This window comes from Lemur catta, chromosome 15 (assembly GCF_020740605.2).
Source record: "Lemur catta isolate mLemCat1 chromosome 15, mLemCat1.pri, whole genome shotgun sequence".
NCBI lineage: Eukaryota > Metazoa > Chordata > Mammalia > Primates > Lemuridae > Lemur > Lemur catta.
This window is the reverse complement of record NC_059142.1, coordinates 46,377-73,435: the sequence shown is the minus strand read 5'-3', so window position 1 is coordinate 73,435 and position 27,059 is coordinate 46,377. Positions and strand designations below refer to the sequence as shown.

Sequence of the window (27,059 nt, the reverse complement as noted above, 5' to 3'; positions counted from 1 at the left end):
AATTAGTTTTCTTTTCTTGTATTCCTTCATACGGCCTAGCTTTTGTTCTTTTAATCTGCATCAATTCTGAAATAATTTTTTGCTATTAATTTTATTGCATCTAAATAAAAGTGAATGGCAGTAGACTTGTGTAGGTATTTGAAACATACAGTCACACATGTTCTCATAAATGACTCTGTGAATGACATTTTACAGCTAAGATGTCCTTGTTAACGTCTGGACCGAAGGAACAGGAAGCGTCGTCACCTTGGGATTGGGATTCGGAGGTACTGTGTTTTGTTGTTGTTGTTGTTATGCTGTTAAAATCTAAGCATTGAGTGAAGTTAAAATCCAAGAAGGGGTAGTGTGATGTCACAGTCTGACCTCTGCATTTGCATAAAAGGGCTGATCGTCTTACCATTTTCAGCTTATAGGTCAGAAAATAAGGGTGTGCTGAGGACATGACAGCTGTGCAGTATAATTCTGCTCGTTTGCTGCATAGTTTTAAGAGGCCATCATACTGTAGGGTAAAAACTAAGGCTTAGAAGTGGGAAAGAATCAATTTGGGCTTTGAAGTATGCTGACCTACAAGCTAAAGAATTCTTCCGGGTCAAGCCGTGGCCAAACGTTAAATTGCATGGTACATGTGAACGTGTGAAAGGTCCAATGACATTCAAAGAGAAAGAGTTTGGAGTAGCATGTTTTGGAAGCTGGAATTAACAAAGATAGTGCCTGAAACCTGAAGATTTTAAAATGTTGGGTAGTCAAGTCAAGATGTTGAGGAAAGAGGAGATGGAAAAGTGTGAGGAATAGTAAATGCGTGAGAGTTTAATAACAGCAATTCTATTTAGTGATATTTTGATGAGTAGAATTTGTTTTCAAAAACAAAATGCGCTAAATAGATTTGTGGCTGCTGTGCTTTTACAAGGGTAGGTAGGAACTAGTGACGCCGTATATAGTAAGGGGACAGCTGTGGAAAGAGCTTGACCTCTTAGATAGAAGCAGCTGCTGCACAGTGGTACCTGGACGGAGGAGAAGTCAGGTGACACGTTAGCATCCTGGTTATGTCACTGATTACACTAGGCATGAAATCTGAGGGAACTGCCAGGGCTGTGCCAGCAGCGGTGGACAGAAGAGGGAGGGAGGAGCAAGATGAGAAGGGTCTACAAGAATGAGACCTGTCATTCTTGACACCTGTGTCTCAAGGAGCCCTTCTGGGATTCGGTGCTGTCCTCTCACATGTAGGCAGCCTGCCCAGAATGTGCCAGCTGTGAGATCGCTCAGGTCCCCGAGATTCACTGGTGCCCTCTGGCTGCTGCAGTCTGAGTGGGTTGTGTAGCACATTTGTGTCGGTTCCAGTGAAATGAGAAACTGAAGGGCTGAAGCTCCCTGGGCAGCACAGAGGCACACAATGGGTGCGAAAGCAGTATGGTGCCCACCACGTGGGCTGTGGTCTGTGGGGAGGGAGAAGGACCTCCAGGGTGCCAGCGGCCTTGTGCTCTGTGCTCAGGAAGCTCCCAGTTCCCTGAGGGCAGCTTCGAGTGTTGTTAAATCTTAAAAAGCGATGATCTGACTTTTCACTCTCACCTCTGTATATATATATAGAAGGAATTATTTTCTTACATTTTCACCTCATTATTAAGAAAGTAATTGTGTTGTAAGTATGTTAGGGCTGCATGATGCAATTCTGCCAGTTTATAGCATTCCTTTGTGAAGGCAGTATAGTGCAACAAGTAAGGCTTAGAAGTGACAGGGAATCAATTTCGTCTGTGAAGTATGTTTATCTGTAACCTTTCGAAAAATTCCAGGTCACCCCATGGCCCGATGTAAGATTGTTTGGTTCTTCTGGATGTGTGAGGGGCCTAATGACCCTCAGAGAGAAACAGTTTGGATGAGAATTTTTTGCAACATGAAACTTCAAATGATAATACTTGATACATGAAGGTTTTAATGCATTTGGATATTCTAGTTTCGGTCTGCAAGGACCATTTCAGGAGAAGGAAATGTATGGGTAATAGTAAATATAGGAGTATCATAGTAACATTTTGGTTTAGTGATGTTCAGGTATGTAGAATTCATTTTCAAGAATAGAATGCATTGAATATATTTGTGGCACCCATGCTTGAAATAATGACAATGTATAGTAAGGGCACAAGTGTGGAAAGAGGTGGAAATGGCCTGACCTCTTAGAAGCAGTTGTTGCACAGTGGTACCAGCACTGAGTGGGAGTCAGAAGATAGGTTAGTATCTTGGTTGTATCACATACTGTCCCTGGAATAGTGGAAAAAATGATTCATCCTCTTGGACCTTTAGTGACCTCATTCTTAAAAGTCATATTAATATCTACCTTGTATGTATGGGTGATGAATAACTGTGATAAGAAATGTGAAAACAGTTTTTAACTGAAAGTGTGTATACAAACGTAAGATCAAATGATCACACTGGTGTTCAGTGAGTTAATAAATATCAAGGGTGTTTTTTGTAAATCTGAAAGCAGTAGCATCCAGAAAAGAATGGGGAAGTTAGAATGGGCATGTGGCTTGTTAGTCTGGGGTATGTTAAGTTTCAGCAGACTATTACTGGAGATGTGCTATAGGAATATAGTGATTTGGCACTTGATAACCCTCCAGATAGGATTTTACATGTGTTGACCTTGAATAAATTCCTGTTATTGAGTACAGATTATGTGCTTAGTGGTTAGATGCTGAATGTACAAGATGAACTCTGTTACTGCAGTGGTAGGAATAGAAAAGGTAGTAAGCAAAAAACATTTGATAGTCCTTATTAAGTGCTCCATATAAAGAAAACAGAGAAGGTTAGGTTAGACAATATTAAAGAGGTTCGTAGTTAGGGTGGAGCTGGGAGTGAGAGTGTAATTCTGTAGTCAGAGAAGATTTCTCTGAAGGTGACATTTAAATGGCCAACTTTCACATGGTTGAAGAAGGAACCAGCCATGTGAAAGTCTAGGAGGACAACATTGTGTACAGAAATCAGTGGATCACATTTCATCATTTTACCTGTAGGATCCTGGAATGACCAGGAAGCAGGAAGAGGGTAACCATCATCATCATCATTTTTATTGACGTATTCCAAAGTTCATATCATGCCAAGTGTTCTGTTTTAACACTAAAATGTTTCTAGAATTAGAAATATTTTAAATGCTTAATGCAGAGTGTATTATAGCAAATGTGTTTTATATATATATATATATATATATATATATATATATATATATATATATATGTATATACATATGGTTTTTTTTTTTTTAGTTGACTTTTTTGGTGGGGAATGCAAAGTCGAGTTAGGCATTTTGAAGTTAGTTCTTTGTTAAAATATTCACATGAGTTAATATTTTGTCCAGAAATCTGTTTGCTTTGGCATTCTGTGCTTGGATTACAGAGTCAATATCCCATATGAAGATGAGAGGTAAACTTTATCTAGAGAGCATAGATGAAGTATTCTATTGAAACGTTTTAATTTTCAATAGATATTTCTCCTTTTAGATCTGACTGGGTTTAAAATAGGAGATTCAGATTTTTTTTTTTTAGAACATGATGGAAGTCTTGATGAAACTTCTTTTTTTTTTATTGAAACTCATTATTGATATAAATTTTGACAGAGTATCTCAAAGAGTCCTCTACAGAAGGATGTTGGTCCTTCATCTTGGGCTGTAGATCAAAAAGGAAGAAATACAGTAAATGGACAAATAGAAGGTAAGAACCATATTTGTAAAAAAAAAAAAAAAAAGTCATTTGGAGAACATTTGTTTAAAAACACGAGCCCTGATCTATTCTACCAGGCCAAAAAAAAAAAAAAAAAAAATCACCTATTAAGATACCTAGTAAGGAAAAGGAGAAGTGAAATGGTGACACATTGTAGATCTTCTCAGGTGCTAGCAACAGATGAAATTGAGAATGTCAGTGAAAGGAGCTGAATCGTTAGTTCCATTTCAAGATGGTCTAAGACCTGGGGGAAATCAGGAAATAAGGAGGAGGCAAGGAGTCAAAGAGGGAATGAAGACTGAGGAAGGCAAAGAGTACAGGGAGTATGCGAAGGAAGGAGAAAAAGGAGGATGTAAAAGAAAGTGGTCAAATAAAATAATTCTTCAGAAAATGGAAGAACAGGGGATTAGAAAGGTGGGACGAATATAAAGTGAGCGTCCAGTGCCAAAACCTGACAGAGAAGTAGAGCAAAATTTTCCCATTCTACCTGTCCTCCTCCTGTTGTGAAGGCGTTGATGGTTGAGGCCCATGATCCTGCAGAGCTCCTTTTTCCCTACCATAGAGCAATACAAGCAGATACGGTCGGCTATCCATGGATGTAATTTAATGTCATGCAAAATGTTGTGACTTCATAGGTTCATATCATGAAAATTTGAGTTCTTCACCACACAGTGACAGAGCATCAAAAGTATATCTAAAAGAAGAATTACGGCAAGATACGCAAAAGTTTAAGAATGAGGTAGACATGTTACAAGTAGAATTACTGTCTGTGGAGAAAGAAAAAGGTCTGCTTGAAAAAGAGGTAGGGGTTCACTTACTGCTACTCTTTGTTTTTTCTCTTGATCAGTTCTTGATCCATTTTGATTTTCTACTTATGATATGAAAAGCTCATATGTAAAATAGGGTTTTCCATATATGTAATTGTGTGTAGAAATAGATTATTTCTGCTATGTACATGATTGGATTTCAGGAAAAGTTTCTCATAATCATTATTTCTTCATCAACCTAACTCCCTCTATCAGTCTCCCAGGTGGCATAAGGACTGGGAAACTACTAATAATTTGACGGTATACCATGTGACCACCTGCACCAGGATAAGCATAAAGAAAATTGATAAAACTATCTATTAATAATGAGCTCTAGGGTCCCCCTCACCCCATTGACTGAAAGATGAATTGCATTCATGGAAAGAACACAATGGGAATACATTGGGAAGGACGCAGTGACTGAGAGGAGATACAACTGTGTCTAACCTTGAGAGTTGCAACAAATGTGGCCAGCCCAATGGATCTCTGAACGTGCTTTTATGTGTGCAAGTTGATCAGTTAAGTCAAACTTTTGGAGCTTATAATTCCATCATGACCACTTTAAATATTTTGGACAATAAATACACATAACTTCCACATATTTATTTCAAAATCACCACTCTCAAATGTTTCTGTTGAATAGGAACTTTATATTATGTTGTTTAATGAAGTATGGTTAGATTTTTCATATATGATTTTATAAGTAGCATAAATGCTCAGCCAAAAATTTAGTATTTGACTCCAGGGTAGAAAGCTGAGTTCTCGACATTGAGTTTCAGTGGTAGACAAAAATCTGGAGACATTTCTTCTTTAAAAGTAAAAGTAGAAGAGGCCTCCCACCCCGCCCCTCTACGTCCAAGGCATTATATTACTTTGACAAAGTCACACCTTTAATTTATCTGACAAATTTGGTGAATTTCTCTGATAATTTATGTGACTCAGCATGATGGCATCGCTTCGTCTCTTTTGGTGCCATAAAATGCTAGGTAATACCACTTTAGGAATACCACTTTTGGAGGAATCATTTCATCTTTCTTGGTTTTACTGCCATTATCAGTAGATAAGGGAGGTGAAGCAGGTAATTACTCATGCGGTACATTCTCCATCCATAAATTTTTATGTCTATTGAATATGGAATTTGGGGAGCATCTCATTTTTCAGAATTCCGCACTGGCAACTCAGCAGTTACACTTTGCCCCTTGTGTTGTGGCAAACTTGGTTGATATATTTCAGTGAACACCATCATTTGTTTTGAGATCCCAGGATCCAGATAAGCGTAGAATGATAAAAGGCAGTAGGGAAAAGAATAAGCTGAGTGCAGAAGGGGGAAAGCTTCCTTTGTCGTCATGAAGCCCCACAAGGTCACATTCTCTAAATCTGGCTATTTAGTGGAAAATCTAGGTGACAGCAAAAGAAGACTATACAAATGTTAGAAAAGTAGAGTATCTATAGAATATTCCCAGGAAAAAGGAACGTAAAGTACTTTGGGAAATTTTATCTGTCCAAAGATAGGCAGACCTAAGGCTCTCACCATGGGGGTAGTATAAGGTTAGATATTAGAGTGCAAACCCAATTTTTAAATGTAGTCAAATTTATGAATCTTTCATTCTATGCCTTTGGGTTTGTTGTAATTCAGGGAAAGGTTTTTCCAGTTCTGAGATCCTTAAAAATCCGGTAGTGGTTTCTTTTTTACTTTCATGGATTAATTGTTTTCAAATAAATTTTTGATCCTGTGGGAATTTATGCTCTATAAGGTTGGAGGGTTTGCTCCAACTTCTTTTCCAGTTGTATATCCACTTATTGCAACCCTTTCATTGTATAAATGGACAGGTTATCTTTTAATTTCAGAGGAAATCATGATAGATAGGTCCTTGTATTGAGAGATAGCTAAAAGCTTCCTTGGTTTTCCATAGATTTCTCATAGCCAAGAAAGAGAAAAAGATCTACCCCATAAGAATCGCATGTTGCAGGAAGAACTTGCCATGGTGAGAATGGAGAGAGACAAAATTAAAAGTCAGAATGAAGAAAATGAAAAGAAATATCTAAAGGACATGGAAATTATGAAAGAAAAGTATGATGACGTTTACATGACTCTACTGCTGAATTTGGAAACATTAACTAAAACTGTGTCTCAGTATGGTGAGAAGCTTTGTGTTCTCACAGCTGAGAATGCAATGCTAAAGTGTAAACTGGAGAGTGAAACACAAAACAAGGAAAGACTGGAAGAAGAACTTGCCTCATGCCATTCCAGACTGACTGCCGCTACACGTGATCTTGATGAAAGTGAGACATCAAGAAAACACCTAGAGCTTGCTTTGTACACAGCAAGACACAAGTGGGATCACTTACAAGACAAAATGAATTTTTACATGTCGAATCTAAAAGAAAACAATGAGATTCTTTCTGAAAAACTTTCTAAAGCAGAAAGTAAGATCGATAGCCTGGAAACAGAGCTCCATCACACAAGAGAGCTCCTCCGAGAAAAAACGTTGTTTTTAGAAGTTGTACCAAGAGACCTAAGGCAAACACAGTGCCAAACGAAGGAAATAGAACAAACGTATGGCAGTGACCAAAGCAAAGTGAATCCACACATGGGCAAGCAGGAATCTCTAGAGCAGAGATTCTGTGAACTACAAAGAGAAAATATGTTGCTTCGACAGCAACTACATGCTGCTCACAACAAAGCTGCCCAGAAAGACGAGACAGTAACCAATATCCAGGACCAGCTTCAGGATATTGTGAAACAAAGTCAAGCTGGCAGTGACAAGCAAAGTCTGCTTCTAGAAGGAAAACTTCAGGAGCTCACCAATGAATGTGATCGTTTAAAAGAAACAATGTGTCATTTGGAAAAAGAGTCTGCAGAAAGAACAGTAAGTACACAGAATGGTAAATGTTTTTCAAATCTCCTGAAAGAAAATTGCAAATAATATTTCATTATGGGTAAATGTTGAATCCAGCTGGATTCAAAAATATCTAGAATGATAAAAGTATTTGCTCTGTCAGCGTAGAAACATACCTTGTTTCCAGCAAATAGATGGGAGAGATGCTGTTCTTTGAGGAAAGACATCAAGTCACCTTCGAAATTCTAAGAGGTTAAGCTACAAATTTTCAGTATAGACTAACATTAATAGTGCAGACTTACACTGTGTAAAATGCAATTTCAATGTCTTTATGTTGCCCCATTTTAACACCATGATGAAGCAGATACATGGAAATGTTTATACCTGAAATGAGTATTATGAAATTAAGATTCAGTGAAGTGGGTTACTCTGACCATTAAATTTAGATTCCAGAGATGAACTGAAATGTACTGCTGTATCTTGTAATACTTTGACTTCAGTAGCTTTTTATATGTTTTAGTTGGCATAATTTTATTTTAATTCATGTCTGTTTGACTTATATCTGAAAATATTTCAATTTGAAATGATGTACTGTTTATGACCTATCAATTCTTCAACAGCAGTTTACTTTTATTAAATCATAAGATGGTAGTAACACTCAGCAGAAACCAATCAGGCGGGTGGGGAGAGGAGGGGACACGTAAATTCACAACTAAAGGGTACAGTGCACGCTGTCTCGGTGATGGGCACACTTATAACTTCGACTCAAATTGCACAAAAGTAATTCCTGTAACCACAGCATTTGTACCCCCGTAATACTCTGAAATTTAAAAAAAAATCATAATGTACTACTTAATTTTAGCAAAACCATAGTTGATTTACTCTTCTCAGTGTTATTTTTTATTTGCTTTGTATATTTTTACACATAATTTGCTCATAATTGTCATTTCAAAGCTCAATCACTATGATTTGGAAATAACTTTGTCTAGTATAAAGATAACTATAGCTATCTGTGATTTGTGAGTTTGGCATTGGATCCCCATTTTCAGACTAATGAGGTGTGGCAGGATTCACATCTAGTGGGGATGGAGTGAGTAGGGGAGAGAGATAGGAGCTGAAGTCAGGGAGTAGGGTGGAGGCCAGGTATGCTAGGACCTTGAAGGCTGTTGGAATTTTGCTTTTACTCTGACAAAGGAATCTATGGGAAGGATTTGAGCAGGCAATTGAATATGTGAGGAACTCTGAGGTTGATTTAAGCTTCTGATAAAAAAGAAGGAAAGCATTTTACAATGTAGAATCTCCTACCCCCATCGGTCCCTCCCACATACCCATTTCTTTTTGAGACTTCATTAGATCGTGGAACATTGCAAATTCCTCAGGGGACAAGTGACTAGTGGGCTGAATCTGTTGATTAAGTAACAGGATAGCAATTTGGCAGGAAGCTGACACTTTCTGTGATCTCAACTGAATTCAGTCATAAACAGGAATGTGTACACATGAGGAAAAGAAGGTTAATCAGTATATGTGGTGATATTTTTCAAAGTATGTATGTTAGAGTTAGATATTCTTAACGTGATTTAATAATAAGGTGATTTATAAAATGAGGTAAGAAAAATATCTTATCAGGTACTTTTGAGACATCTACAAGAACTGGCTACTACCTTGAAAAAACAACCAAGGCCAGAGGCTTTTGTAGAGGTTTCACCGTGTCACGTTAATTTAGAAGATGGGACAGGTTCAAAGAAGAAAATAGATCAAATCAAAAGTCAAGTATGTATGAAATGTAACATGTCAACAGTTCATCTATAGCTGGTTAAGTAACATAAAGTGTTTATGATAGTGATTTCAGTGTGTAGCTTTCATTTGTATTTTTATTATAATTGATTTTATTACAGTTATATATCTTTACATGCATTTATTTTCTAAACTCTGTCATTCAGCCATTTTTTCTTCGAATTGCATATGGTTTTTCTTATAACATCTTTAGGAAAATTCAGAATTAAACATCATTCCTCACAGAAGTTGAGAGTCTTTTTTGTTGTTGTTGTTCAACTGTGATCTTTAGTGATTTCACTATTGCTATGGTGAGGGAAGCCTGATTAACCAAGAGGATAATGTTTCATGGAATGTTCCATAATATTTTCTGATTTCCCATTTTCAGTTTTGAGAATGGACACAGGATCTGTGTATATGTCTTTCATGGATTTCGGGGTAACTTGGGTTTTTTTGTATTGCTTGTGTTTTGAGACAGAGTCTCACTCAGTCACCCAGGGTAGAGTGCTGTGCATCAGCATAGCTCACAGCAACCTCAAACTCCTGGGCTCCAGCGATCCTCCTGCCTCAGCCTCCTGTGTAGCTGGGACTACAGGCACTTGCCACAATGCCCGGCTATTTTTTTTTCTTCCCTTTTTTTTTTTTTTTTTTGAGACAGAGACTCACTCTGTTGCCCAGGCTAGAGTGAGTGCCGTGGCATCATCCTAGCTCACAGCAACCTCAAACTCCTGGACTCAAGCAATCCTCCTGTCTCAGCCTCCTGAGTAGCTGGGACTACAGGCATGCGCCACTATGCCCGGCTAATTTTTTCTATATGTATTTTTAGCTGTCCATATAATTTCTCTCTATTTTCAGTAGAGACGGGGTCTCGCTCTTGCTCAGGCTGGTCTCGAACTCCTGAGCTCAAACAATCCGCCCGCCTCGGCCTCCCAGAGTGCTAGGATTACAGGCGTGAGCCACCGCGCCCGGCCGCGGCTAATTTTTTGTTTCTATTTTTAATTGCCCAGCTCAGTTTTTCTATTTTCAGTAGAGACGGGGTCTTGCTCTTGCTCAGGCTGGTCTAGAACTCCTGACCCCAAGTAATCCTCCCACCTCAGCCTCCCAGATTACTAGGATTAGAGGCATGAGCCACCGCACCCGGCCTATTTCAGGATAACTTGTATGGAAAGGCTATCTTTAGTGTTCTCCAAAATGCAAATATTTAGGCTGATTTACAAACTGTTTCAAAACGTAGACATTTCCTTCACCTTCCTTTCATTTACATGGTTTGTAAAAGCACAGAAGAAAAAAAGAATGAAATTAGGTCTTTCCCAGCAACATGGATAGAACTGGAGGCTATTCTCTTCAATGAAATAAGAGAAAAATACCACATGTTCTCACCTGTAAGTGGGAACTATATCATGTGTACACGTAAACATAGAAAGTGGAATAACAGACATTTGTAGATTCAGAAGGGATTGAGGGGAGTCAGGGGTGAAATGTTATTTAATGGGTACAATAAACACCATTCAGGTGATGATTACATTAAAAGCCCAAACTTCATTCATATCTACACAGTATATCAATATCACAGAACTACACATGTATGCCCTAAATATATAAAAAGAAAAACATTGTTAAAAAGCATAGAAATATTAAGATCATATATAGTATGCACATGTAAAATAGAGAATTAAGGAAATATTGGGATATAATACACATACCATACAGTTCACTCATTTAAAGAATAAAAGTCACTGTCTCTCAGTATCCCCACAGAGCTGTGTAACCATGACCACAGTCCATTTTAGAATATTTTCATCACCCTAAAAAGAGACTCCATAGCCCTTAGCCACTCACCCATGTCCCTCCACCTTCTGCTTCCTAGGCAACCATCTTCTAATTTTTGTCTCTGCCAACTTGTTTGTTGTGGACATTTAATAAACATAGAGTCATAGAATGTGTCATACTTCATGACTGGCTTCTTTCCCATAGCCTCATGTTTCAGGGGTCGTGTGTGTTGTAGCACATATCAATACTTCCTTTCTATTTTAGTTGAGTACTATTTGCTTGTATGGTATACCAGTTACCCACTCATCGGTTGCTGGACATTTATGTCGCTTCTGCTTTGGGGCTGTTTTGAATAATGCAGCTATGAAGATTCATTTCCTAGTTACTATGTGGACATATGTTGTCATTTCCCTGCCACAGGATTTTATCCTCAGAGTTCTTTGGGCTGGAGTCACCATCTCTCTGCCTCACTCATGCCATCCTTTCTGCCTTTTCAGTTTCTGTTCATCTAGCCTCATTTATTCAGACCCAGCACACAATTTCCCCTTCTCTGTGAAGCTTTCCCTTGCTGACTTTACACTTCAGCACTTGTGGTCTAGTCTGTGCAGAACAATCTAGCTCTTAATTTTACATTGCTTTTACTTTTTCTCAGAGTTCCCTGGCCACTCCCTAGCTTAGATTCAGGGCTTGGGAGAGTCAAGGTGCTTTCTCCTGGTGTGGACAGTATGATTCCCCAGCGGGAATGTGGAGCTCAGAAAGAAACTCATCCTCACCTGCATCGTGGATCCACTCCCCGTGTTCAGCCACTCCTGGCCCTGTGAGCTGCTTATCTTTCTTGTCCTTCCCAGAATTTGGAGTATTTTTTTTGCTTTTCTATTGAACTCTCATGTTGCCTCTTGGATAATATACTCAGGATGTGGTTGCCTACACGCTCTTTTGGTTCGTCTAGGTGGATAACGTGTGCTGGTAATGCTTCTGGTCAGCCATCTTGAAAACAATTGGATCAGTTCTTAATGTCTTAACTGCTGATTCATATTCCGTTGTTTAGACACACAGGCATTTTATGTATCCATTCATCACTTGATGGCCCTTTGGGTTGTTTCCATGTTTTGGCTATTATGATATTAGTAATGCTGCTAGGAACTTTCATGTTCAATGTTTGTGTTTACGTATCTTTGCAATTCTCTTGGTTGTATACTCCTGAGTTGAATTGCTGGATCATAGGAAATTAGATCCAGCATAGAGATTAATGATCTCCGCTTAATCTTTTGAGGAGCTACCAATCTGTTTTCCAAAGTGGCTGCACCATTTTCCATTCCCATCAGCATTGTATGAGGGCTCTACTTTCTCCACCTCCTTGCCAACACATATTTTCTATCTCTTTGCCCGAAAACTTTCCATCCTAGTGTGTGAAGTGATACCTCATTGTGATTTTGATTAGCATTTCCCTAATGAGTACTGACTTTAAGCATCTTTGGATGTGCTTATTAGGCATGTGTATATCTTCTTAGGAGAAATGTCTACTCTTTTCCCACTTTTAAATTGGTTTGTCTTTTTATTTCTGAATTATAAGTGTTCTTTGTATATCCTGGATACAAGGCCTTTATCAATACATGATTTTCACATATTTTCTCTCACTCTGTGGCTTGGTTTTTCACTTTCACAGAAGTTTTAAATTTTTATACAGTTGAGTGAATCTATTTCTTCTTTTGGTGTTCTGTCTTAGAAATCACCACCAAATACAGTCACAAAGATTGATGCCTCTGTGTTTTAAGAGTTTTATGGTTTTAGCTCTTCCATTTAGCTCTCCTATTTGGAGTTAATTTTTAGACATGGAAATTGGAGGGAGTCTGCCTTTAGTCTTTTGCATGTGGATGTAGAGCTTTCCCTGCACCAGTTGTTGCAAAGATGATTCTTTTCCCATTTGGGTGGTTTGTTAACCTTCTTGAAAATCAATTGGTCATAAAGGCAAGGGTTTAATTTTGAACTAACCATTCAGATTGTTGCTCTGTGTCTGTTCTTATGTCAGTACCCAGTCAAATTTCATGAGAAATTTTTTGCAATCTGTTGCATATTACCAGTTGTCTTATGTAATAGTAAAAAGTCAATGTATTGAATGTCTTCATTTTTTGCTTTTCGAAGGAGCTTATGGCCAGCTTATGCCTTGCTGACTCCACAACTTGAGTGGAAATCAGGCTTACAAAGACAGAGTCCGTTCGTTCAATTTTCTCCACTCAAACCTTTAATCTGTCACCCAGAGCCTCCCTCTTCACTCCCATTTCCATAAGTTCTTGGTCATGGGCTGTGCTGACTGAGTCTGCTATTTATTGTATTGTGTTTTATCAACTCATTATAATTCAGAGAATCATCTGTAGATTTTTATATCTAAGAAAGAAGATTAGGTCTGAGCTGTCAGCTTTTCTCATTGGAAATTAAGTTCATCCATCATCTTTCAGTTCACAGTAGCCCCTCTTTCCACCTGGTACCTGGTTCTTTAGTATAACACTGGCACTGATCCTATTCTTAGCACATGTACCCCAGAGGTGTAGATGGGTGCCAGTGGTGTCAGTGGGGTGGCTGGGTGCGTTGGTGCCTGGGCCTCCAGGTAGTGTGGCCCAGCAGCTGTGATGACAGTGGCAGGTTGGTCCTCACGCTCCCAGGTGGCACATGTGGCACCGTTTGTGACAGTAGCAATGGTGTGCCAGTCCTGAGCCCCTGGGTGGCACATTTGTGTGTGCACTGATGGTGGTGGGCAGGTCAGGGGAAGGTCAGGCGAAAGAGCTGTCAGCATTGCCCAGTTGGGAAGGCCTATCTTCCAGACCCCAGATTGTGGGGGTGGGGGTGGGCAGTAGCACTGTCCTCAGGCCCCTGAAGGTGCACCGGCCTGGGAAGGGCGGGCTGATCCTCAGGAACCTGGCTTGTGCATGTGGGCACTGGTGATGGCAGCAGCTAAAACAGGCAGGCTGGCCTTGTCTTCAGGTTCTCATGTGGTGCATGCAGGTACCAGCCGCAGCATGTCAGGTAGGCTTGTCCACAGGATTTGGTGTGGTACATATGAGCAGGCCAGTCCTCACGTCACCTGAAGGTGTGCACAGGTGCATGGTGGCCCTGCCGTGGAGGGGGTGGGGTTACCGTCATAGGCCACAGTCAGGTGGCCCCCAGGCTCTGGGGAGCATGCACCTAGGTTCCCTTTGTCCTTGGGCAGATTCTCTCGTGGGCCAGACCACCTATTCCTAGAGATAGAGGGTGCTATGTGAGCTAGAGTTTTGGGGACCCAGCCACGCCTCTTGGTCCAGGTGGTGCACGATGCTATAACCCTCTAGGAGAATGTAAGGAGCTGTCAGCGGGGCTCCAGGCATGTGCACATGCAGGGGCTGCAGGACCACAGGGTAGGTGGAGCTTAGCCTGGTGGGGCCTGGGTGCTTACAGTGCAATATCCTGCAGCAGCTGGGTCTCAGGGTTGAGTGCGACTCAGCGTGAATTGCCTCTTGGGCACAGCCCGGTTGTGTGGGCTCCAGGCAGCTCCCTTTGTTAGATTCAGGACCTGCAAGGGCTGAGGGCTCTCCGTGGCTAGGATTGCAGGTGCCCTTGGGGGATTGTGCATCGCTGGGGATAGGGGAGTCTGTCCTGGCTCTGAGCTGATCCTGCCAGCCTGGCTGCTTTGCTTCCTTTTCATTCCTTGTTTAGGAGGGTCCCTGCTGAATTCCAGTGTTGTCTCTTAGAGGAGTTCTTCAAGGCATCTAAGCTACTTGTTCTGTGGTCCCTCTCTGTGGAGTAGTCAAGTGCTAGGTGCCTCCATCAGCCATCTTGATGACATCTCTATCTACGGGATGAGTATGAAAGAAGGTATGGAAACGTTTTTAAGCCAGGACAATCTACCCCCTGGCTGCATGCTTTTTACATTTCTCCCACTTCAAAAACACACCACTTCCTACTCACTACACCCAGAAGTGTCATTGATTGTGGCTTTACACACAGGCTGGAAGCTCAAGACCTGCCATTCCAGATGGATGTACTCAATGTATATCATTTTTGCACTATTGTAAAGTTACAAAATTATAATTTTAACCATCCTAACTCAGGGACCATCTACATATCGTAAATTGAAACGTGGACAGGCTGAAAATGGGAAACTAATATTTGAACCCAAGAAGCCCTGGATCCTTGCTATTTAATTTTCTTTAGCTTATCTCTCATGTTGATTTTACTTTAGCTGCTGTGTAGCAGCAGTGCGCTTTCTTCCAGGTTTCAGTATCATTTCTTCACTGGCCTTGACACCCTCCCTGTCATCCTGTACCAGGGCCTTCAGACTTCCACTAACAGTCTCCTGGAAGACCTTTTGGTTTTCATTCTTATTCTTGTCTAGGTCCTTGGAACATCCTCCTTCCTCCTGGTCCCAAGGGATCCTACATGTTTTAGTTGTCTAATGTCAGCACGCCCTATTTAGTATCCATGTCTGTACCAATTCTCTATTGCTGTGTAACAACCCACCTCAAAATTCAGTGTCTCCAAACAACATGATTTTGTTCACAATCTGCAGTTTTAAGCAGGGCTCAGAGAGGCCAGCTCATTCCTTCTCTTACTTGGCAACAGCTGGGGTGACGTGAAACTGGGGACTAGAATTACCTAAAGGCATGTTTGTTCACACATCTGGCAGTCAAAGCTGCCTTGTGGCTGGTACTCTAGCTGGGGCTGGGGTGCTCAGCTGGAGCTACAGGAGGATTCACCATGCGGCTTGGGCTTCCTCACAATATGGTGACCGTGTTCCATGGATAGGCTTCCCTAGAGAGAGCTGTCAGGTGGAAGCTAAATTATGTGTTCTAACCTAAGCTTACAAGTCACACAGCAGTTCCACCATGTTATAGTCACTAGAAACCAGTTGCTAAAGTCAGTTCATTTTCAGGAGAGGGAATTTCACGGCAGAAATGTCAAGCAGTTTGTAGACATGTTTTAAAACTATCACTTCACTCACTTTTTTAAAATCAGATAATCATTACAGCTAAAGGAAAATCATTTATTCCAACTCGGTACTGCTGAAATTCTACAAAGTATTTTTGGTGGTGGTGGTTGTTTAATGTGCTCCCTTATTTTGTCTAAAGAATCAAAAGATTATAATATAGTGCTATTGAATAAAGACATTTTTGTTCAAATGAATGGATTTTGTCACATTTATAGTGGGAGATGATTGCTTCCTAACCCCAAGGATCATCACTCCTGGGAATGTAATTCAAATGATCCTAAGACATTTGCCGTTCAGAAAAAGGCTTATGACATTAGAATGCATATGTCCAGGATTCATTAATCTGAGTCTTACTTTGAAAGTCTTTTTCTGGGAGCCATTTATTGACTCAGGCCTAAATAACTCAATAAGATATCCCTGAGACTTCTCTAGATATTTTGGGGAATAGTCATGCAAGAAGGGGCATGAGACTTTCTATTACGAGCCATTTCAAGGATGAAAGAATTGAATCAAGCATAGAAAAATCTAAGATCAAGTGCAAATGTTGTGTGGCAAAGAGGATGAGACTAAAGACTCTGTTTTTGTGATTGGTGGTGGTTTTAACTTTGGTCTTGATTTCCTGAGCAATTCAAGTGTCTGTATTTCAGGAATCTAGTACAGTATAGATAAAATTTTCTTGCAATTAACTTTATTTCAAAATGTGTTATTAGTTTTCTGTGAGGTTATTGTCAGCCTACGTCGTTACCAAACTATATTATTTTGTTCTTGCAGATTGATCAACAAAAACAAGCACTGGAATTTCCATGTTCAAAATGTGGACGTCAATATGCAAAGAATCAAGTTGTTCAGCCGGAATCGTTACCTAAGGAAATAATCCAAGAAAGATATGAGAAATTACAGACAAAGAATATGAGGTTGAAGCAAGCAATAGTAGACCTCAAAAATTACATGGAAAGGAATATGGTAGACCGTCATCAAGCTGACCAGTATAAACGGGAGATTAAAGCAAAAGCCGAACAGACTGTTGCAGAACAATTCAAAAAAATCAATCTGTTTTTGCAGGTTGGTTCATTTACCTGTGATGCACTTTCATTTATTTCATTGCAGATTATATCGTAGATATATACATTGTATGTGTTTCCTCTACTTCCCCTACGGTAATTTACTTTGTAGATTTCTAGAAGGAAATTGCCATCTGTTTCTCCCTTTAAATTTTTGTTTCCATCATCATTAGAACTAATACGGTCTTTCAGAGTAATGATTCTCCTCCTTAGAGTCATTTGATTATTAAGTCCAGTTGTCATAAAACAAGATTATTAGGAAAAGAAAAAAAACTTATGATTTAGAAATTATCCCATACTCTTGAACTGTTTTTAAGTTATATTGCTCAGGTTTTACAATTTTAAATTGATTCTATAATTCTTTGGATTATCAGATTACATGCGTACTATTTTTAAGAATGATCCAATTTTTTTCTTTGAAAAACATTGTCTTTATACTTATCATAATTGTAGTTTTTTGTCTACAAGTATCCACAGATTTACTGAGTACAATGTGGGTGGTAGATGTACTTATCTATTTTCTACATGATATTGTAATCTAATTTGATTCCAAAAAGTTGCCAGTTTTTTCTATTTCAAAATATTAGGGGTATATAAATATTTTTCTTACATGGATAGCTTTTGTAATGCTTGAGTCAGGGCTATTAGTGTTCCTATCACCCAAAGAGTGTTCATTGCATCCGTTAGGTAGGTTTTCACTCCTCTCCTCATCCCCGGTTTCCCCTGCTTGATTTCCAATGACTTTTACTTCCCTCTGTGCACATGTGTGCCCATCATTTAGTTCCAATTTATTAGAGAATGCATGTGATGTTTGTTTTTCCATTCTTGAGATACTGCACTTAGAATAACGGTCTCCAGCTCCATCCACATTGCTGCAAAAGACATTAATTCATCCTTTTTTATGGCCGAGTAGTACTTCATGGTATGTATGTGTGTATATATATATATATATATATACACACACACACACACACACACACACACACACACACACATATATATATACCACATTTGTTAATCCCCTCAGGAATTGACGGGCACTTAGGTTGATTCTTTGCAATTGTGAATTGTGCTGAAATAAACATTTTAATGCAGGTGTCTTGTTGAAAAAAACGACTTCCTTTCCTTTGGGTAGATTCCTAGTACTGAGATTGCTGGATTGAATGGTAGGTCTACATTTAGTTCTTTGAGAAATCTCCATACTATTTTCCATACAGGTTGTACTAATTTTCAGTCCTGCTAACAATGTGTAAGTGTTCCTCTCTCTGTTCTTCCAAGCCAGCATCTATTGCTTTTTTTGACTTTTTAATGAGTGCCATTCTGAAAGGGGTAAGGTGATGTCTCATTGTGTTTTTAATTTTCATTTTCCTGGTGATTAGTGATGTTGAACATTTTTTTTTATTTGTTGACCATTGGTCTCTCTTCTTTTGAAAAACTTCTGTTCATGTCTTCTGCCCACTTTTTTTATTTCAGCATATTAAGGAGGTACAAATGTTTAGGTTACATATATTGCCCTTGCTTCCCCCTCCCCCCCCAGTCAGAGCTGCAAGCACGTCCATCCCCCAGACAGTGCGCATCACATTCATCATGTATGTATATACCCCTCCCCTCCCCTCTCCCATCAGGCTCGATGCCTGATGAATGTTATTTCTACATGTGCACTTAGGTGTGGATGAGTTAAAACCAATTTGATGGTGAGTACCTGTGGTGCTTATTTTTCCATTCTTGGGATACTTCACTTAGTAGAATGGGTTCTAGCTCTATCTAGGAAAATACAAGAGGTGCTGTATCACCATTGTTTCTTATAGCTGAATAGTACTCCCTGGTATACATATACCACATTTTATTAATCCACTCATGTATTGATGGGCACTTGAGTTGTTTCCGCATCTTTGCAATTGTGAAGTGTGCTGCTATAAACATTCGAGTGCAGATGTCTTTTTTACAGAATGTCTTTTGGTCTTTGGGGTAGATTCCCAGTAATGGGATTGCTGGATCAAATGGTAGATCTACTTGTATCTGTTTAAGGTATCTCCATATTGCTTTCCACAAAGGTTGCACTAGTTTACAGTCCCACCAGCATTGTATGAGTGTTCTTATCTCTCTGCATCCACGCCAACATTTATTGTTTGGGGACTTTTTGATAAAGGCCATTCTCACTGGAGATAAGTGATATTTCATTGTGGTTTTGATTTGCATTTCCCTGATGATTAGAGATGTTGAGCATTTTTTCATGTGTTTATTGGCCATCCTTCTGTCTTCTTTTGAAAAGTTTCTGTTCATGTCCTTTGCCCACTTTTTGATAGGGTTGTTTGATCTTTTTTTGCTGATTTTCCTGAGTTCTAAATAGATTCTAGTTATCAGCCCTTTATCAGATGTGTAACATGCAAATATTTTTTCCCATTCTGTAGGTTGTCTGTTTGCTCTTGTGATAGTTTCTTTGGCTGTGCAGAAGCTTTTTAATTTGATCAGGTCCCATTTATTTATTTTTGTTGTTGCTGTGATTGCCTTTGGGATCCTCTTCATAAATTCTTTGCCCAGGGCAATGTCTTATAAGAGTTTTTCCAACATTTTCCTCTAGAATTCTTATAGTTTCATGCATTAGGTTTAAGTCTGTTATCCACCGTGAGTTGATTTTTGTGAGAGGTGAAAGGTGTGGATCCTATTTCAGTCTTCTATATGTGGCTATCCAGTTTTCTGAGCACAGTTTATTGAATAAGGATTCTTTTCCCCAGTGTATGTTTTTGTCTGCTTTGTCAAAGATTAAATGGCTAAATGAGGATGGTTTTATATCTGTGTTCTTAATTCTGTTCCACTGGTCTCTGTACCTGTTCTTGTGCCAGTACCATGCTGTTTTAGTTACTATAGCCTTGTAATATAGTTTGAAGTCTGGTACATTGATGCCTCCTGTTTTGTTCTTTTTGCATAGGATTGCTTTTGTTATATGGGGTCTTCTCTGGTTCCATACGAAGTGTTAAATTATTTTTTCTAGATCTGTGAGAAATGATGTTGATATTTTAATAGGGATTGCATTGTATCTGTAGATCACTTTGCGTAGTGTAGACATTCTAACAACATTGATTCTGCGAATGCACGAGCATGGTATGGTTTTCCACCATTTTACATCCTCTGCTATTTCCTTCCTCAGTGTTTCATAGTTCTCCTTGTAGAGGTCCTGTACCTTCTTAGTTAAATATATTTCTAGGTACTTTATTTTCATTGTTGCTACTCTGAAGAGTATTGAGTCTTTGATTTGGTTCTGAGGTTGACTGTTATTGGCATATATGAATGCCTCTGATTTGTGTGTATTGATTTTGTATCCTGAGACTTTACTGAATTCATTTATCAATTCCAAGAGTCTGTTGGTTGAATCCTTTGGGTGTTCTATATATAATATCATATCATCAGCAAAGAGTGAGAGTTTGATCTCTTCTGTCCCCATTTGGATGCCCTTAATTTCTCCTCTCTTGTCTAATTGCTCTAGCAAGGATGTCCAGCACTATGTTGAACAGTGGGCATCCTTTTCTGATTCCAGTTCTAAGTGTTAATGCTTTCCATTTTTCCCCATTCAGGATGATGTTGGTTGTGGGTTTGTCATATATGGTTTGTATCATTTTTAGGTAAGCCCCGCCTATGCTTATTTTGTTAAGCATTCTTTTCATAAAAGAGTGTTGAATTTTGTCAGATGCTTTCTCTGCGTCTATTGAGAGGAACATATGGTCTTTGTTTTTGCTACTATTTATGTGGTGAGTTATATTTATAGATTTGTGTATGTTGAACCATCCCTGCATCTCTGGGATGAAGCCCACTTGGTTGTGATGGATTATTTTTGTGAGAAGCACCTGAATTCGGTTGGCTAGGGTTTTGATGAGAATTTTTGCATCTATATTCATAAGGGGTGTTGGTCTGCAGTTTTCTTTTTTTGTTGTATCCTTTCCTGGTTTTGGTATCAGGGTTATGTTGGCTTCATAAAATGTGTTGAGGAGGATTCCATCCTTCTTGATGTTGCGGAATAATTTCTGCAGGATAGGCATCAGTTCTTCTTTGTAGGTGTGGTAAAATTCCGGTGTGAAACCCCTTTAGAGTTATTTGTTTGGGGTTATTTCTTTGCCTCTTGCTGATTTGTTTTAGTTCTTTGTAGATTCTGTATGTTAGCCTTTTATCATATGTAGGATGTGCCAATATTTTCTCCCAATCTGTAGGTTGTTGGTTTTCTCTCTTATTTGCTTTGGCATGTAGAAGCTTTTTAATTTAATCAAATCCCATTTATTTATTGTGTTGTTGCTGTAATTGCCTTTGGGGTCTTAGTCATAAATTGTTTGCCCAGGCCGATACCTAGAAGTGTTTTTTCTACATTTTCTTTTAGATTTTGTATGGTTTTATGCCTTACACTTAATCCTTTTATCCATCTTGAGTTAATTATTGTGAGTGGTGAGAGCAAAGGGTCCTGTTTCATTCTTCTGTATGTGGCTATCCAGTTTGTTCAGCACTGTTTATTGAATAGAGCTGCTTTTCCCCAGTGTATATTGTCTGCTTTTTCAAAGATGAATTGGCTGTAGGTAGATGGTTTTATATCTGGGTTCTCTGTTCCATTCCATTGGTCTGTGTCTCTGTTTTTTTGTACCAATCTCATGCTCTTTTAGTTACTATAGCCTGGTAGTATAGTTTGAAGGCTGGTAATGTGATGCCTCCAGATTAATTCTTTTTGCTTAAGATTCCTTTGGCTCTTTGGGCTCCTTTATGGTTCCAAATGAAGTGCAGAATTATTTTTTCTAGCTCTTTATATATATTTTTTTTTATTTTCTATTTCTTTTACTTCTGTTCTGACATTTGTTCTTTCTTTTCTTCCACTGGCTTTGAGTTTGGTTTCCTCTTTTTCTTCTAGTTCCTTGACATGTGCTGTTAGCTTATTAGTTTGTGATATTTCTGTCTTTTTGATGTAGGCATTGAAAGCTATGAGTTTACCCCTGAGGGATGCTTTTGGAAAATCCTATATCTTGTGATAGCTTCTGTCCCCTTTGTCATTCAGTGCAAGGGACCTTTTATTTCCATCTTAATTTCATTCTTGATCCTATAATCATTGCACAGCAGGTTGTTTAATTATCTTGTCTTTGTGTAGATTTGAGTGTTCCGCTTGTGATTGATTTCTTGTTTTATTCCACTATGGTCTAAGAAAGTACATGGTATGATTTTAATTTTTATGAATTTCTTAAGACATGTGTTGTGGCCTAAGATATGATCAGTCTTGGAGAATGTCCTATGTGCTGATGAGAAGGATGTATATTCAGTAGTTTTGGGGTAGAGTATTACGTAGAGGTCTCTTAGGCCCGTGTATTTTAGAGTCCTGTTTAAGTCCAGTGTTGATTTATTTATTTTCTGCTTTGATGATTTGTCCAGCTCTGACTGTGGGGTGTTGAAGACCATGGCAAGTACAATGCTGCTGTTTATTTCTTTGCTTAGCTCTAGTGGAATCGGCTTTGTGTATCTGGGAGCTCCTGTATTGGGGCACTTATATTTAGGATTGTTATGTCTTTTTGTTAAATTGCTCCCTCTACCATTATATAAAGATCCTCTGTGTCATTCTATAGCTTTGTTGATTTAAAGTCCACTTTATCTAGTATGAAATGTCTACACCTGCTCTCTTCTTGTTTCTGTTCATGTGGAATATTTTTTTTCCATCCTTTCACGTTGAGTCTGTATGTGTCCCTGTGGTTTAGATATGTTTCCTGGAGACAGCAGACATTTGGGTGGTGTTTTGTCAGTCATTTCACCAGACTATGTCTTTTGAGTACAGCATGCAGACTCTTAATGTTGAGTGATAGAATTGATATCTGGGTTGCTGATGGGTTTTTGCCATTTTGGGTAGTACCTTATGGTTTAGTTTTCCCTCTTGTGCTGTTATTTTATAAGAACTGTGAGTTTTAGGTTTTCTTGGGTGATCTTACACTGGTGGGTATCTATTATGCTGATTCATATACAATGCAATTCTGAGTATTTCCTGCAGGACAGGTCTGGCCAGGGCAAATTCCTTCAGTGTTTGCTTGTCTGGAAAAGACTTAATTTCTCCATCCATTGTGAAACTTAGGTTTGTAAGATTCAAAATCCTAGTCTGGCAGTTGTTCTGTTTAAGAAGATTGAAGATGGGGCCCTATTCCCTTCTGACTTGTAAAATCTCGACTGAGAAGTCTGCAGTTAGCCTGATGAGTTCCCCTTTGTAGGTTAGTTGTTGGCTTTTGTCTTCTTGCTTGCAGAATTTTCTCCTTCATTTTGATTTTGGGCGGGTTGATTACTACACTTCTTGGAGATGCCCTGTTTGCTGTGAATTTTCATGGTGTTTGATGACTGTCTTATATCTGGATGTCTGAATCTCTGGCAATACCAATAAGTTCCTCCATAAGGTCCTTAAATAGACTTTCATGTTTTTTGTTCTTTCTTCTTCTCCCTCAGGAATACCTATAATTCATATGTCAGTTTGCTTCACATTGTCTCATATCTATCTCACTGATTGCTCAGTCTTTTTTATTCTTTTCTCTGCCTTTTTGAATGACTGGATTAGCTCCAGAGCCTTGTCTCAAGCTCTGAGATTCTTTCTTCTCCTTCTTTCTTTCTGTTTTTGAAGCTTTCTACTATTTTTTAAAATTCCCTAAATAACTCTTTCACTTCTTTATGTTCTGTTACATTCTTTCTTGTGTTGTCTCCTAAGCGACTTTTTCATTGATTTCCTGAAATATTTCTTGGCTGATTTTTGTTGGTTGTCAACTTTCTCTTCAATTCCATCCATCTTATTTGCCATCCACATTCGTAAATCCATTTCTGTCATTTTGGCAAATTACATTCTGGTTGGAGTCCAGTATTGTAGCTCCATTGTGATTGCCTGGCAGTGTCGAACGATTTCATTTTTTTCTGTTGCCAGGGTTCTGTTGGTGATTTCTTCTCATTTGACTCCTCTTCACTCGGCTCTGGGCTAATAGGTTCACAGGGTACCTGTTCTCCTTTGCTGAGAACTCTGCTGTTTACTTAGGAGAAGGGGTGGACCCTAGGTGATGCTTTTGTGTCCTAGTCTTGAATGTTGACCCATCAGAGAGGGGTGGGTGCACTGAGAGCCTGTAGAACAGCTGTTCTGTTTTGACCCATTCCCCTGCGATGGCCTCAGCTCAGGGTGGTACTGTATGATCTTCCTATGGGGTGGTGAGTTATTCCCCAGCTTATTGATGGAAGTTTGAGTTGGGGGCTGTATGCAACCCTCTCCACAGAGACTGATGCTGTAGGGGATTGCTCTACTGAGGTTCACCCAGCAGAGGTGACAGTGGCAGCTTGGAGAGGCTCTCTAGGCAGTGTCCTGGGTGAACGGGCTCTGGACATTTGCTTGATCCCAGTCCAGGAGTGATGGGTGCTCAAGGCTGTGGGATCCCTCATGAAGTGTTGGACCTTGGGGAGGTTCTGCCAGCTCACTGGCAGTGGTGAAGACTCAGGGGTTTGTTCTTGGGGCCCAGGCACAACTCTGTAATCTCAGAGGTTGTGTTGCAGGACTGGCCAGGGCCCTAGAGCCACTTGGGCAGAGCTTCAGGCCTAGGTACAGCAAGAGCCTTTGAGCTGGGTCTGGGGATCGCCGGAGCAGAGGTGCACAGATGGGGGGACTGTCCGATTGGCATGGAGACTGCTGATGCTGAGCCACTTAGGTAGGGGTTTGTCCCAGCTGAAGGACCACAGAGGTTCTCCCCCTCTACCTAGATCCCACCAAGGCAGTTGTCCAAGTCTTCCCAGTTGGTTCCTGTAGCATCTGAGGCTCCTCCTATGCTCAGAACTCACACTGGGGAGTGGGGCACTCGGCTCGCTGACACAGGCACGGCACAGGGAAGCGTCGGTTCTGTATGCTCCCTCCCTGGCCCAGCAGGAGTGATGGGAAGACTCCTGCTGGAAAGCTGAGTCCTGAACAGACCTGGCTCCATGCACCTGAGCATTCAGAGTGGTGTAAGCTATAGAAACCCAGGATCAGCAGCCACCACATCTTTGCTGTGCCTGTTCTCCAGGGCAGTGTCTCTGCACAGACTCTGCTGCAGCTCCCCATCAGTCTACAGGTCTGCAGTAGTGGAGGGAGTCCCCTCCCGGGTCAAGCCACCTGCAACTTTTATCTGCTGCTTAAAAGCAACACCCACACAGGCTGCTTCTATTCTCCCTCTTTCCCTGTTCCCAGCAGTGTACATTATATTGGGACACCCAGGTTAATTTCTGAGACAGTAGGTGCTGCTTGTGAATAAGAGTCTACCAAGCCTCGTTTGATTGAATCAGTAGATGCTGTCATGGGCTGTGCAAATTATTCTCCCTGCCAGTAGGTGGTGCTTCTAGGAAAGAGCCAGCTGCAGAGTTGTTCTCTGGGGCCTGTGGCTGGCTCAAGTCCCTCAGAGAAGTTCTCAAATGCGCCAGGCCGTGGGAGGGGACTCCTTCTTCTCCATGACAGTAGCAGTGGGTGGAGGAGCCAGGCTGGACAGGGCTGAGTCAGAGAGCCTGCCTCAGGCTCAGCAGAGGCAGGTGTCAAAGGTCAGTTCCCAGGATGCTGGATAAAGCCACTAGGAAGGGGCTGAAGCAAGTTATCAAACTAGAAAGGCTGCTCGTAGGAGAGGGGCCATCTGGGAATCACAGACTGGCTGTGGGAGTGGGTTTCACTCTTCTCCCTCCTTCTCTGTCCTGGTCATCTCCTTACAGCATATGGTTGCAAACGGGAGGCCGAACTTGCTCAGCTCACGAGCAGTGGTGCCGTGGGTTGGGAACTTCACTGCCTGAGGTCCTGCCTCAGTCTGAAAGTGTGGCTTTCCTGTGGGGTCAGGGGTGCTCCGCCAGTTCACTGCAGTTCTGACCCACACTGCACTCTGTTGTCAGTTCTGCCCACGTGGGCTCACTTGCGTCCAGAAGTTAGTTGTCAGATCTCCCCTCAGTGCCCCCAGACAGTCCTAGTCCTCGGGGCATGAGATCTAGTCCTCAGGGCATGAGATCTGGCCTGCGTGCCTTTCCCCTAGAGCTCCAAGTTCATTCTCTGACCGTGCCAGAGAGAATCGTGCTGGTCCCGAGTTATCCATGAAGTGCTGAAGCAGGCTAGGTACCCCTCTGCCTCAGGGTCCACCCTTCACTGCTGAGTGCCAGTGGGCGGCTCCAACAAGTGCTGGTGAGCAGCTCCAGGAAGTGCAAGTGGGCAGGGAACCCCCAGAGTAGGCACCCCTGAAGGGTCCACTGAAGGTCCTCAAGGGGAAAGGTGTGGGCCCCACTGTCTGTGGACACCTCAGTGTCACGGGTGCACCAACAGAGGGGAGACAGCTGCTTTTGAGAGTTTCAGTTCAGTCACCCCTTTGGGCTGCAATCAGTGAGAGAAGGGGGAGGAAAAGAGTCTGAATGGATGAGAGCCAGTACTCCAGCCCACCATGTCTGGCTCCCTGGAAGGAAGCCCACAGGGAATTTCCAGGCTCTAGGATCACACAAATTCTCCAGGGCTCACTGCAGTCTGGGCAGGAGTTGGGAGCTGTCTGTGTAGGAACAGCTGACATGAAAACTGGATGGCTGGAGCTCCCTGGGGTGGACAAAGGAACACTATGTGTGGAGAAGCAGGGTGGCACCCACCATCTCAGCTCCAGCTTGTGGCTATGGGGAGTGATCCAGAAGAGGTTAGAAGCCTGATGCTTTATTTTGTGGATGTTCCCAGTCCAGTGGTGGCAACAGCCCTTGGGCTCGTGAGGGTAGAAAAGCTCTCCAGGGGCTTGGAGGACCGCTGACCACCATAGGTGTGAGGGAAGGAGAAATGAAACCCCCTACCTGCACTCTCCACTGGGCTCTGAGCTTCCCTGGGTTGATCTCTGTGGATATCGTTTTCCTTTCTATTCTTTTCTGCAACTACTTCCTGTGAAATCTCTGACAGACTCTGGCACTTTTCCTTGTGAAATACATCTGAGTTGTGTTTTTTCCTTCTTCTCCTTTATCTGAAACAGTTTTTTCCCTGTGGGATGCTCTGGCAGCTGAAGTCTCTAGTCAGCCGACTTCCCTCTCCCCCTGAATTTTTTAATAATCCATATAGAATAATCCATTTAGTTGATATTGATGATAAATATTTTAAACTTCAGCTTCTTTGGCTCTCTGAGGCCAGATGTGGTGAATCATGT

The 27,059-nt window shown here is 40.7% G+C and overlaps 1 protein-coding gene across 1 annotated transcript in view; it reads left to right on the top strand.

Annotated features, from left to right (window-relative positions):
* Positions 1-232: 232 nt before the first annotated feature.
* The window catches only part of CCDC144A (coiled-coil domain containing 144A), a 42,629-nt gene continuing 15,802 nt past the window's right edge, over positions 233-27,059 (top strand). The window contains exons 1-5 of the mRNA XM_045569624.1: positions 233-266; positions 3,602-3,695; positions 4,340-4,506; positions 6,424-7,380; positions 16,625-16,915. Of these exons, the coding sequence (XP_045425580.1) occupies positions 4,450-4,506; positions 6,424-7,380; positions 16,625-16,915 (1,305 nt within the window). The 5' untranslated portion in view covers positions 233-266; positions 3,602-3,695; positions 4,340-4,449. The remainder of the gene's footprint in view (positions 267-3,601; positions 3,696-4,339; positions 4,507-6,423; positions 7,381-16,624; positions 16,916-27,059) is intronic.